General features: G+C 39.1%; 1 protein-coding gene across 4 annotated transcripts in view; it reads right to left on the reverse strand.

Annotated features, from left to right (window-relative positions):
- The window catches only part of LYN (LYN proto-oncogene, Src family tyrosine kinase), a 115,372-nt gene that overhangs the window by 38,070 nt on the left and 62,473 nt on the right, over positions 1 to 14,829 (reverse strand). For all 4 annotated transcript variants that reach the window (XM_028119010.2, XM_028119012.2, XM_028119011.2 and 1 more), the window contains exon 9: positions 397 to 579. In XM_028119010.2, coding sequence (XP_027974811.1) covers positions 397 to 579 — 183 coding nt within the window. The remainder of the gene's footprint in view (positions 1 to 396; positions 580 to 14,829) is intronic.

The following is a 14,829-nucleotide window of genomic DNA, read 5'->3' on the forward strand; positions in this document are numbered from 1 at the left end:
AGATAATACGCGTAATATTTCTGGTGAGGTGGTTTACGAAAACGTTCTGTTTCCCCATGTGTTCTGATTTTTCAGTAGTGAGCATGCTGTTTTGGAATTAAAACCATTGGAACATTCTGTGAACATTTAAATGCTTTACTTTGGGGCGCCTGGGTGGTACAGTCGGTTAAGTGTCTGCCTTTGGCTCAGGTCAGGATCCCAGGGTTCTGGGATTGAGCTCCACTGGGCTCCCTGCATAGTAGGGAGTCTGCTGCTCCCTCTACCCCTCCCCTGTTCATGATCTCTCTCTCTCTCTCCCTCCCTCAAATAAATAAATAAAAATCCTTTTAAAAAATAAACGTTTTACTTTTGGAGCTTGAAGCCTTTCAAAAGCCCTGTGTTTGGGGGCACACTCACCCTTGGCCATGTACTCAGTGATGATGTAGATAGGCTCCTCTCTGGTGACCACGGCATAGAGCCTCACCAGCTTGTCGTGTTGAAGGGTCTTCATGAGGTTGGCTTCCTCCAGGAAAGCTTGCACAGACATAGTGCCTGGTTTTAGGGTTTTCACAGCCACTTTGGTACTATTGTTATAGTAACCTAAAAAACAGCAGAAGAGAGGGCATGTTTTATCCAACTGAAAACCAAAAACTTCATGCAGAGTTAGAAGAAAATTTATAGATAGAAAAAACTGACACAAAACTCTAGACAGTGTTAACATTAGGCGAGGCCAAGTCAAGGGTGTCTGAGAATTCTCTGTACCATCTTTACAAAAAAAATCTAAAATTATTCCAAAATCAACAAGGTATCATAAAGCAATATTTTTGGAAAAACCTCCAAATGCACTCCATCATGGAGAAAAGATTTTCCTCTAATGAATAAAATGTTCTTTATCCAAGAACAAAAAAAAGTGCATAGGGCTCGGTATACTCTTACACACCCCACACGCACACACACACACGCATACAGGTCTGGAAGAAAACACACTAAAATATGCCAAATGCTGGCCATCTCCAATGGTGCAATTAGAGTGATTTCATTTGTGTTCACAATACCTTTAACTACCAAATTTTCTACAATGGATATGTATCCTTTTTGTAATCAGGAAAAAAGTTTGCATTTTTTAAAAATTTTTAAAAGATTTTATTCATTTATTTGACAGAGAGAGACACAGCGAGAGAGGGAACACAAGCAGGGGGAGTGGGAGAGGGAGAAACAGGCTTCCTGCCGAGCAGGGACCCGATGTGGGACTCGATCCCAGGACCCCGGGACCATGACCTGAGCCAAAGGCAGACGCTTAACGACTGAGCCACCCAGGTGCCCCGAAAAGGTTTGCATTTAAAAAAAATTATATATACTAATTTGAAGTATAATATACCAGAGTCAAATAAGCGTTTCCCCAAGTTTTCCAAGAGAACTGGACTTGGGTGACTCTCCATGAGCAAAGGCTTCTGTACGGAAATGTCTGGGAACCACCGCCTGCTTCCCCCTCCCCCACCTAAGAGATACAGCAGAAGCAGAGTCCCGCAGTGAAAAAACTTGTCAGACTTGGATAACGCCAGCACTTCCCACACCTTCTTGACTACAGGAAAACACTGTCATGTACCTTTTCATACCCTGTGAAATGCACTTTGGGAAATACTAACTCCTTCCTATAGTGTCCCCAAGGTCCCTTTTTCTGGAACCTGCCCCAATGGCGTGCTTAATTCTAAGCCTTTTCTCAGTGGTTTGGCAAAGCAGAAATAGAGATAATCACGTTCCCCTTTCCTCTCCTCTCTTTCCGCACGTCTCTTGGAAGTGCAAGGAAAAGGTGAGGAAGGAGTAGCAGCAGGTTCCCTGCGGGTTGCTCAACCTGGTGTATTACAGCTTTTTTCCTTTTTTTTTTTTTTTTACCTGCCCAGCGAAATGGTGATATCTAGCGTCTGGTCTCTTTGTTAGATCACATAATCACCTGTGTCTGTACAGAATACAGAAATGACTGGAAGCATGCTCAATAAAACATCAACAATGATGATCCCTGGGTGGTAGAATTTGGAGTGACTTTTACTTTCTTTTGTTCTTTTCCATTTTGTTTCATTTTGTGAATGAATATGTATCTTTCTTTACAAAAGGGATTATTTTTTAAAGGAAATTATATCTCTATTTCTACACTTTCAAATGGGCCAGAAAAAGTATTAGTTACAGCTAACAGTCGACCATACTTACTAACTTTTCTTCTGATCATTAACACTTATTACTCTGTTAAAACTTTTCCTTTTATATTTCACTTTGATTTGTACATAGTAGTAGCTTGCAGTGTTGTACAGAAAAATGAAAAATGCAATGTACAAAGTAAGTGTTAGAATGTATGGATAAGCCAGTAACAGAAAGCTGACAAAATACTGTACTAGGTTATTTTCAAAAGCCACAACCTACACAAAATAACGGAATCATAAATCTATTAAATTGATTTTCCATTTAAATGCATAATTACACACAATATGATCTTTCTTATAGCCCTTAAGAGTAAATTAAAAGTAAATTCCACCAACAAAAGTCCTTTAACATTGCATTTGAACCAAGAAGATTCATTATCTCAAAACTACAATGAGCTATCACCTCACACCTATCAGAACAGCTAAAATTAAAAAGACAAAAAACATCAAGGATTGGCAAGGATGTGGAGAAAAAGGAACCCTATTGCATTGTTGGTGGAATGCAAACTGGTGCAACCACTGTGGAGAACGGTATGGGGGTTCCTCAAAGAAATTTAAAATAAAACTACCCCATGATCCAGGAATCTCATGACTGGGTATTTACCCCCAAAACACAAAAACACTAATTCAAAGGGATATGTGCACCCCTATGTTTATAGCAGCATTATTTACAATAGCCAAACTATGGAAGCAGCCAAGTGTCCATCAATAGATGAATGGATAAAGAAGATGTGAGATATATATATACACACACACACACACACACACACATCCAATGGAATACTATTCAGTCATAAGAAAGAATGAAATCTTGCCATTTGCAACAACATGGATGGAGCTAGAGAGTATAATGCTAAGTGAAATAAGTCAGAGAAAGACAAATAGCATATGATTTCACTCATATGTGGAATTTAAGAAACAAAACAAGCAAAGGAAAAAAAAGAGAGAGAGAGAGAGAAACCAAGAAAACAGACTCTTAACTGTAGAAAACAAACTGATGATTACCAGAGGGGAGGGGGTTGGTGGGATGGGTGAAATAGGTGATGGGGATTAAGAGTACACTTCATCATAAAAAAAATTAAAAATTAAAAAAAATTAAAACAAAAAAGATTCATTATAAATTTGTCTAAAGGTTTATACATAGGTATTCAGTTACAGGAATAAATCTAATAAATGAATTTAGAAAGTTACAGGATACAAAATTAAGCAGAAATCTGTTGTATCTCTATATACTAATAATGAAGTAGCATAAAGAGTAATTAAGAAAACAATCCCATTTATAATTGTACCAAAAAGAATAAAATATCTAGGAATAAATTTAACCAAGGAGGTAAAAGATCTGTACTCTGAAAACTATAAAACGCTGATGAAAGAAATTAAAGATGACACAAACCAATAGAAAGATATACCATGCTCATGGATTAGAAGAATTAATATTGTTAAAATGAACTTACTATGCAAAGCAATCTACAGATTCAGTGTAATCTCAATCGAAACACCAACAGTATTTTTTACAGAACTAGAACAAATAATCTGAAAATTTGTATGGAACCACAAAAGACCCTGAATAGTCAAAGCAATCTTGAGAAAGAAGAACAAAGCTGGAGGTGTCACAATCCCAGGTTTCAAGATATAGTACAAAGTTACAGTAATCAAAACAGTATGGTACTGGCACAAAAATAGACACATACATCAATAGAACAGAATAGAGATCCCAGAAATAAACTCATACTTTTATGGTCAATTAATCTGTGAAAAATAAGGCAAGAATATACTATGGGGGGAAGATAGTTTTTATAATAAATGGTGTTAAGAGAATTGGACAGCTACATGCAAAAGAATGAAACTGGACCACTTTCTTACACCATACACAAAAATAAATTCAAAATGGATTCAAGACTTAAATATAAGACCTAGGACTATAAAACTCCTAAAAGAAAGCATAGGCAGTAAACACTTGGACATCAGCCTTTGAAACATATTCATAAATATGTTTCCTCAGGCAAGGAAAACAAAAGCAAAACTAATCTACGGGGACTACACCAAAATTAACAGCTTTTGCACAGCAAAGAAAACCATCAACAAAATGAAAAGACAACGTACTGAGTGGGAGAAGATATTTGCAAGTGATACATCCAATAAGGGGTTAATATCCAAATATATAAGGAACTTCTATAATTCAACACCAGAAAAACCAAATAATCTGATTAAAATGGGTAGGGGACCTGAACAGACATTTTTCCAAAGAAGACTTACAGATGGCCAACAGACATATGAAAAGATGCTCAACATCACTAATTATCAGAGAAATGCAAATCAAAACCACAGTGAGATCTCACCTCACACCCGTCAGAATGGCTAGTATCAAAAAGATAAGAAATAACAAGTGTTGGTGAGGATATGGAGAAAAAGGAACCCTTTGTGCAGCCACTGTGGAAAATAGTATGGAGGTTCCTCAAAAAATTAAAAATAGAAATACCATATGATCCAGCAATTCCACTTTTGGGTATTTACCCAGAGAAAATGAAAACATTAGTTCTATGTTTATTACACCCTTATGTTTATTATAGTATTATTTACAATTGCCAAGATATGGAAGCAACCTAAGTGTCCATCAGTAGATGAATGGATAAGGAAGTGGTACACACACACACACACACACACACTAGAATTTACTCGGCCATAAAAAAGATGAGATCTTGCTATTGGCAACAGCATGAATGGACCTAGACGGCATTACGCTAAGTGAAATACGTCAGACAGAGAAAGACAAATACCACATGATTTCACTTAGATGTGGAACCTAAAAAAACAAAACAAATTAACAAACAAAAAACAGAAACAGACTCAACAGAGAACAAACTGGTGGTTGCCAGAGGGGAAAGGGGTGTGGGGAAGGGCAAAATAGGTGTAGGGAATGAAGAGGTACAAACGTCCAGTGATAAAATAAATAAGTCATGGAGATGAAAAGTAGAGCATAGGGAATATAGTCAATAATATTGCAATTATGTTATGTGGTGACAGATGGTAACTGCACTTACCAGGGTGAGCAGTGAGTAATTTATAGAATTGTCAAATCACTATTTTGTGCATCTGAAAGTAATATAACATTGTGTGCCAACTATCCTCTCACAATAAATACAAAAAATAAATTATATAAAATGCAAAAGAAAGTTTATACATAGATCCTCAGTGACATGAGTGTATCAGTGGCAAACAGCGAGAAAATACAATCTCTTTGATACATGTAACTGACAAAGGACTAGTGTCCAGAATATGTAAAGAATCCCTATAAATCAATAAGAAAAATAGAAAAATAGGCAAAGGCTTGAATAGACATTTCAAAAAGAAGAAGTCCACTGGGTGATGGACATTAAGATGGGCATGTGATGTAATGAGCACTGGGTATTATATAGGACTGATGAATCACTGACCTCTACCTCTGAAACTAATAATATATTGTATGTTAATTAATTGAATTTAAATTTTAAAAAAAGTCCAAATGGCTAGGAAACATGTAAAAAGAACTCAATCTTATTAGTAATCAGAGAAGTGCAAATAAAGCTATAGGAAGACACCACCACCCAGCTCAACAAAAATGACAAAGCCTGACAATGTGAGTGCTGGTGAGCATACAACCCTAGTGGGGAAACTGGGGCAGCTCCCCAAGGAAACTGGGGCAGCTCCCCAAGGCCTTCTTCTGTGCTCTTTTCTGAGCATCAGTAAAATTCAGCTGTGAAGCTTCGATCTTTACCAACATTCCCAGGGGCCCATGGCGGATGCTGACAGAGCAGCCTTCTTTCAAGTGCAATTACCTTGAGTGCCCCCTCCCCCAAACACACACACAAGGGCTGTGCTGACCTGCGGCCTACCTCCTTCTAGATACAATTCTGTTGATCAGAAATGGCACACTGAAATCTCTTGTACATTTTGCTGGGACAAGCACTTTGGAAACAGAGTCGGCAGTATTTAGGAGAGTTGAAGATTCATACTCCCATGATCCAGCAAACAGACTCCTGGCCACCCTTGAGAAAGTCACATATCTTTGCACCAGTACAAAAATGTTCCTGGCAGAATTGTTCATAGTGGCTTAAAACTGGGAACATGTCCAGTTCCATCAATAAATAGTGAAATCAATGGATAAGGCTTCTTACCACTTGAGTACTTATATAATGCAACACTACATAGCAATGAAAGTAAATGAACTGTAGCTACACCCCAAAAACACGGATGCATCTCACAATGAAAATGCTGAACAGAAGAGGCGAGACATAATACAAGAGTACATTTGGTATGATTCAATTATATAAAGTTTTAAAACAGGCAAAACTAAACTATATTGTTTGAGGATGCACACCGCCATATACAAAAGTAAAAGAAGTGTAAAGAAAAGGAAATTATCACAAAAGTCCAAATGACAGTTGCCTTTGGGGGACGGTCTTTTGGGGGACGGCGAGGTTGGTGTTGGGAAGGGATGAGTGGGGGCTTCTGGGTGCTGGCAAGTTTCCAGCGTGTGATCTCAGTCAGGATCTACCACATCAGTTTTCCTTTTGTAATTGTTTGTGATCTTGACTATTTGTGCTGTACATACTTTCCAGTCTGCTTGTTATATGACACAGCAATAAAAGTGAAAGAAAAAACTATTCCCTCTCTGTCGAACAATGGAACTCACTGAGACTTTTACATCATATAAAATTATGGCTAAAGGATGAAGAAAAAAATGCTTTCCAAGTTACTTTTCCCCAAGGGGAAAAGTTATCAGGAAATAATAGCACAGCTGCTAAAGATATTAAAAATGCTGATAGGGAGTCTGAGATGAACAGTCACTAAAACAGCTGTGTCAAGAGCACAGCTCAAGAATGGCAGTAACTCCCACTTACTGGTGCCTTGGGGTTGTGGTATTTAAGCAACAGGGCAGGTTGCCAACTTGCACTAAAGGCATGGTTTTTATTTGGTGCTACCGATCAAATTGTACTTTACCAAGATATTATTCAGTATTCAATTAACCTACTAATGGAGTTTTGGGTTGGCATTACAGATGCAAATGATTTTTTTAAAAAATTCATTTGAAAGTAAAGAATGTCTTGAAGAGTGCCACTTTGGCACAGTTAAAGACAGTTGGGGTGACAATCTGAGAAAGCTCTATTTTCAGGTGTGCCTAATTTGCTAAAGAGCACCTAAGTACCACAAAATGGAAGCTGGTAAAAAAAGATGCATGGGGTTGATTTTGCAAGTTGGCTGGTGATTAATTTCAATGCAGTCTGCTTAAATGAAAATATATCAAGCAAAACCTGAGTGGCTCAGGCCATTAAGCATGGGACTCTTGATTTCAGCTCAGGTCATGATCTCAGGGTTGTGAGATCGAGCCCACATCTGGTTCTGCGCTCGGTGCAGAGTCTGCTTGTCCCTCTCTCTTTGCTCCTCCCTCCGTTCATGCTCTGTCTCTAAATAAATAAAATCTAAAAAAAAAAAAAAAAAGCAAAATTCAATTCAAAACAAGTTCCCTTTCTTCTACAAAGTCTCTTCGTAGACCAAGTGGTAACAGGAAACATCATCCTTGGCTTCACTGACTAGTCAGTTCCCTCAGAATCCAATAATCCATGGGGGAAAAACGTGTCACCAAGCCAGATGTCAAGAGGATCACACGAAGGACAGGAAACAGCTTGAGGGAGAAACTGCTTTCTTTTATCCCCACCCCTCCTCCCCAGAACAGGTCACTTCCTCGTATTTGTTCACCGCATTTCAGACCAAAAAAATCCAGACTATAAAATGTGACTGGTGGTCTATGAACCACTCCTCAAGCTTCACAAAAATATCAATTTACTTGGTTAACAGTGATATCATTTTTAACTTGTTCTTCTTTTTCTATCAATGAGAAAAACTAGCCTGCTCATCTCTTGAGAAATAAAATAGAGAAATAAAAAAGAGAAATAAAAAACAAAATTCAGGCAGCTCTAAATGGCAGACCTTGCTATTACACCAACCCTCAAGAGAGTCGGAATGAGACATACAGACACACGTAGGAGAGGGGGCAACCTTTGACCTCTGATGCATAACATAATGTCACCAATCATTAATCTTTTGGTTTTATTCCCAATATTCCTCTGCTAAATGCACTCAACATATTGACCTTATTTCAATAGCTAAGGAAGAGCTCCCTGATAGCCAAATTCACAGAACGATAACTGCCAAAGATTGCAGATCAAAATTTTTATTTTGTTCTTTTCCCTTTCTTTTTTAAATTTCTTCCTTCTTTCCTTCCTTCCCCACCCTGTTCCTACCTCCTCTTCCTTCCTTTCTTTAATACAAGACTAAAAAGAGAAAAGCCCGATTAAAAAAACAACCATCAATGTCAATATCCTGGCAATGATATCATACTGCAATTTTGCAAGATGTTAGCAATGGGGGAAACTGGGTAAAGGTTACAGGGGATCTCTTTGCATTATATATATATATATATATATATATATATATATATGTAATATGTAATACAATATATATGTATATAAAGCTTTGTTGAAATATAATCCATATACCATACCATTTGCCTATTTAAAGTATATAATTCATTGATTTTTATATATTCAGAGTTGTGAGCCCATCAGCACAATTATTGAAACATTTCCATCACCCCCAAAAGAAACCCTATATCCCTTGACAGTCACATCCCCATCCTTCCACCTGAAGCAACCACTCATTTCCTTTGTCTTTATAGATTTGCCTATTCACAATATTTCATATAAATGGAATCACATAACATGTGGTCCTCTGTGTCTGTCTGGCTTTTATCATTCAACACAGTGTTTTCAATGGTCATCCACACTATAGCATGTGTCAGTACTTTATTTCTTTTTCTTGCTGACTAATATTCCATGGTATGGATATACCACATTTGTCTATCCATTCAGTTGATGGACGTGTGGGTTGTTTACACTATTTAGCTATTATGAATAATGTTCTTCCAAATATTCATGTAAAAGTGTTTGCATGGACATGTTTGCATTTCTGTATTATTTCTTACAATTACATATAAATCTATAATTATCTCAAAATAAGAAGTTTAATTTAAAAAACCCCAAGAAACAGGGGTGCCTGGGTGGCTCGGTTTGTTAAATGTCCAACTCTTAGTTTTGGCTCAGGTCATGATCTCATGGGTCATGGGACTGAGCCCTGGGTCAGGGTCCATGCTCAGCAGGGAGTCTACTTGAAGATTCTCTCCCTCTCCCTCTGCCCCTCCCCACCCCTGTGCATGCATGAACATGCATGTGTGCGCACATGCTCGAGTGCTCTCTCTCAAATAAATAAATAAATCTTAAAAAAAAAAAACCCAAGGAACAACTTTGTTGAGTGAGGAAATCCTGGGTAATCTCTCCTATTTCGGTCTTTCCACTAATATTACCATACTTTCTTTATAAGAAAATTCAGTATTTAATAATAACAACGGTTCTCTGAGTGCTGTCGACTACGTGCTCACCTGAATCATCTCATTTAATCCTCACGCCATGCCTACAAAAGCTAGGTTCTATTATAATCTTTCAGATAAACTTCTGCTGCCTCTCTCTTATAAAACATTATTAGCAAATCAAACAAACCAATTAAAATCTGAGCAAAGGACTTGAATAGATATTTCTCCAAAGAAAACATATAAATGGCCAGTAAACACATGAAAAGATAAACACATATACTCAACATAACTAATCACTAGGGAAATACAAATCAAAACCACAATGAGATACAACCCAACATCCATTAGGATGGCTACCTTAGGAAGGAAGGAAGGAAGGAAGGAAGGAAGGAAGGGAAAGATAGAGAAGTAAAGAGTAAGTGTTGGTGAGGATGTGGAGAAATTGGAACCCTTGTGCACTGTTGATAGGAATATAAAGTGTAGCCACTATGGAAAACAGTATGGCAGTTCCTCAAAAAATTAAATATAGAATTTCCCTGTGATCCAGCAATCCCACTCCTGGTATGTACCCCAAAGAATTGGAAGCAGGGTCTCAAAGAGAAATTTGTGCATGCATGGACATAGCAGCATTATTCACAATAGCCAAAAGGTGGAATCAATGCAAGTGTCTATCAGTGGATGAATGGATCAACAAAATACGGTATATGCATACAATGGCATTTAAGTCAGCTTTAGAATGGAAAGAAATTCCGTCACAAGCTACAACATGGATGAACCTGGAGGACGTGCTAAGTGAAATAAGCCAGTCACACAAAAAAGTACATACTTTATGATTCTGCTTATTTATAAAGACAGAAAGTAGAATGGTAGTGGACAGAACCTGGTAATTGTTTAAAGAGTACAGAAGCCCAGTTTTGCAAGATAAAAAGAGCTTTGGAAACTGGCTGTCTAATCAGAATGTCTATGACAGTATCGAACTGTACACTTAAAAATGGTTAAGATGGTAAATTTTAGGTTATATGCATTTTACCATGCACACAAAATTATTAGCAAATCTATTCAAATGCTGAATTTTCACCAGATTTTTACCCTCTTTCAAACAGTTTAAATCCAAGTAACACTCTGGATAGACCAGTTAAATATTTTCCACTGCCACATTTCTCCTCTCTTCTAAAACTCAGTTTCTCCCATGACCTCGGCACATGCTAAAAAACGTTCTCTAAAGTCAGTATGAAGATTTAGCAGGTGGCCTGTGGAAGCGCATGAACAGGAAAAGGCAAGAAACAGGCAGGGGGATCTAGTATATCTGGAATTGGAAGCAGAGGTTTTCCTAATCTCAGAAGGACCAATGAGCTTGATCTGCAAGTGACAATTTCAGCACAGGCTTGGGTCACTCAGGACAGAAATGTACTGTGAGCCAGTCGACTCAGGCGTGTGACCCCCGCTGCTACGCTAGCTCACCCCCCTCTCAGTTTCTCTGGCCAAGTCGGGCTGGCATATGGCACCTGTGACCACCACCATGGCAAAGCTGGCAAAGAGATTACCATTCTACTTGCTAGTAGCTCTCAAGAAAATTTTAAGAAGGGATGCCTGGGTGGCTCAGTCGGTTAGGCATCTGCCTTTGGCTCAGGTCATGATCCCGGGTCCTGGGATCGAGCCCCACATCGGGCTCCTTGCTCAGCAGGGAGCTGCTTCTCCCTCTCCTGCTGCTCCCCCTGCTTGTGCTCTCTCTCTCTCTGGTAAATAAATAAATAATCTTTAATATTAAAAAAAAGAAAATTTTAAGAAAACACAAGAGGACTAGCATAATCTCTTCCCCTCAAAGCAATAACTTCCCAGACTAGCAGATCTTATCCTTTCTCTCTCCAGTGCAAACAGCATGTAGTTTGATGCCTTCATCCCAGCTTCACAGCTGAACATGAGGAGGTTGGAACAGAACTCCAAACCATCATTTCGTATGCAGGGTTACTGTTTTAGAGCAGGTGAGTACACCCCGTTAAGCTCCCTCTACTTTTCTGTTCATGACAGGTATGCAATTCCTTTGCTGGCAAATATTTGTGGATTATTTATAGTTCGAACTCATGATTGAAGTTGGGGAAAATCCACTGAAATATAGCTTCCAGTCAAATATGGTAAAAATAAAGAAAATGAAACTAGAGTGCACAGAACTATATTGTATAGGAAACACGCCAGGTATTGAATTTCATTGTCATTTCAGCAACTGAGAAGATGGTTGTCTGCCCATTTTACTGATGAGGAAACCGATGAGGTCAAACTAACTTGTAAATAGCTTGTTAGCAAAGCAAGCGAGTCCAGATCTCTGTGATACCAATGCGGCTGGTGTCTTCACTGCCTTGAATGACTCTGGGCAAGTCACTTGTCTGAGTCCAGTGTCCTTGTTTATCAAATGCTGACAATAATTCCTATCTCACAGGCATATTGCGATGACTATGAGAGATAACTGAAGAATATGTGCCTAGAAGGGGGACAGTGCACACTGTACGGCTTGGATAGTCCTACCTCCTGTCCTCCCTCTTCCTCGTCCCCCACTTTATCACCTCCTCCCCAGTCAAAGTCATGGTAAATACAGGGAGGAACCTGGTTCCCTCAGTGAGGCCGCGGGGTTGGAGAAGACATGTTGGGAGGGAGCGTGGAAGAAGACAGGGGCAGCTCCTCTTTAGAGAGGTGATGGCTTCTAAGAGGGAAGAGACCTCAACATGAGCAGATAATGCTGAAACCATTTGAGGAAAGTTCTTTTGGAGCAGAGGATATTTACATGATCTTAAATGCTCTCCCCACAGATTGTCAATTAATTATGAAAAGGAACTAAAAAGTAGTATTTACAATGGAGAAATCTGGTAGACCTCCTTAAAATCAAACAGACCATGAGCAATAATGGAACCAACTAATATTTTGTGCCTCCTGGGAGATGCCCTGAGGACACAGCATCACTTACTGCTTAGATACTATTCATGCACAAAGGCATTGCCTGAGCCAAATCATGGGAAAATCCAAATGAGGAACATTCTACAGAACAACTGACCCATGTTCTACAAAATGTCAGTGTCACAGAAGATGAAGAAGGGCCGAGGGACTGTTCCAGATTAGAGGACATGTCAACTCAATGCAGATACATGATCCTAGGGAGCTCAAAGGCATTACTGGGGCAACTAAAGGAATTCTAGACTTTGTATTAGATAATAGTATGTATTGATGTTAGATCTCCTAAACGTGGCCAATGTATCGTGTAACATAATGGTCCTGCTCTCAGGAGACACATATTTCCGTATTTAGGGGTAAAAAGTCATCACCTCTGCAACTCACTGTGTATGTGTGTGTATGTAGAAAAGAGAAAAAGCGAATATAGCAAACTACTAACTGGTGAATTCAGGTGAAGGGTTTGCAATGTTCATTACACAATTCCAGCCCTTATTCTGTGGATTTGCAAAAAAACATATTAAGAAATAAATATAAACCCCTCAGAGGAATAAAGAAGGTAGCTTTTTTTTTTTTTTAATGAGCAGGTAACAGCTTGATGATCCCTCAAAAAGCTAATGATAGAATTACCATATGACTCAGCAATTTCACTGCTAAAAGAACATATATACCCAAAAGAAATGAAACCATTTGTTTACACAATTTGTACATGAATGTTTGTAGCAGCACTATTCACAATAGCCAAAAGGTAGAAACAACCCAAATATCCATTGGCAGGTAAGTGGATAAACAAAGTGTGGTGTATCCATACAGTAGTACATTATTCAGCCATTAAAAAAAGGATGAAATTCTGACACATGCTACAAAATGGATGAGCCTTGAGGACATTATGTTAAGTGACATAAGCCAGTCACAAAAAGGCAAATGCAGTAGGAATCCACTTACATGAGGTACCTAGACTAGTCAAGTTCATTGAGACAGAGAGCAGAATGGTGGTTGCCAGGGTCCGGGGCGGGGGGAAAGGGAAAATGGGGAATGATTGCTTCATGGGTACCCTGCTTCCTTTCTGGAACTAGATGGAGGTGATGGTTATACAACAATGTGAATATAGTAAATGTCACTGAATTGTTTACTTTAAAGTGACTGATTTTATGTGACACAGATTTTACCTCAATCAAAAGGAAAAGGGCAGACAGGCAAATGGGGAGTTGGATTCTATGACCTGGGTCACAGAGTGTGAATGAGAAGAGGCCGCCGTGTCCGGGAGCGCACACTCACACCCACGAATCTGCTGACTGGGATGGAAATGGTGTGCGTGACGGGCACTACTGACTCGTTCTGGAATATGCTAACCAAAATGAAGACTGTCAGCTTGTGTAATTATCATTTACCTGGATTCCATAACAAGTTCACAGACTTACAGTGCAGCGAGAACTCATTCTATGCGGGGTCAGTATCCACCATATTTAAAAGATGCTTCAACTAAAGCAACAGCAACAGGAGAAAGGAGGCGATACTCTGCTCCCAGGGGCCAACATGTCAGAGGAGAAACCTCTCCCTCACAGACCCCTGGATGGGCAAGCGAGCTGCCTACATGGTCGCAGCAGGCTGAGTCTCTAGTTTCTGCTCAGCTGGGACTACACAGGATTAAAAGCTGCTACCCCTTCGTCTCTCTAGAAATCACAGTTGCTTTTCACTCACACAAAGCTGGCTCAGAAAAAGTGATCCACTGAGGCTGCATGACCACACATGTTATCCTTAACAAGAGCAATGGCATTTTCAGTTAGAACCTCGAAGAGAACATGACTTTTTTTAAAAGGGCTCTACAAATTCTATCACAAAAGAAAAGGAAAATTCAAGTTCACTACAAAAACTTTAGAAAAGACATGGGGAAAAAAATCCCCTGGGGAAGTCACTGCTCTAATTTCGTCATTAGCTCTGGTCCGCCTGAGAAGGCAGGACTTGACGGTAAGGAATAATTCATGAATGGCAGCACTTTGAGCACCTTTAGAAACTTTCTTGGTGAGAAAGTGCAATAAATGTGATGATTCCTATTATGCCCACTAATAAGGACGATCCTCACCCCGAATATCACTTTCCCTGAGATGGAAACCAACTTCCGGCCTTTAAAATATGTGTCCAGAGAATCTGGTGATGAGAGAATCATGAACGAGTATAGACAGAACAATCAGGATAAAAACCCACCGTCTTCTTCCTTATAAACATTCATTCTAAAAAAAGAGCTACTACGGGGGGCAGGAGGAGAAGTGAAATAGGTGAAGGGGAGTAAGAGGTACGAACATCCAATTATAG

This window comes from Eumetopias jubatus, unplaced genomic scaffold (assembly GCF_037043125.1).
Source record: "Eumetopias jubatus isolate StellerSeaLion01/CBP00866 unplaced genomic scaffold, mEumJub1_p1.0 scaffold_4, whole genome shotgun sequence".
Taxonomy (NCBI): domain Eukaryota; kingdom Metazoa; phylum Chordata; class Mammalia; order Carnivora; family Otariidae; genus Eumetopias; species Eumetopias jubatus.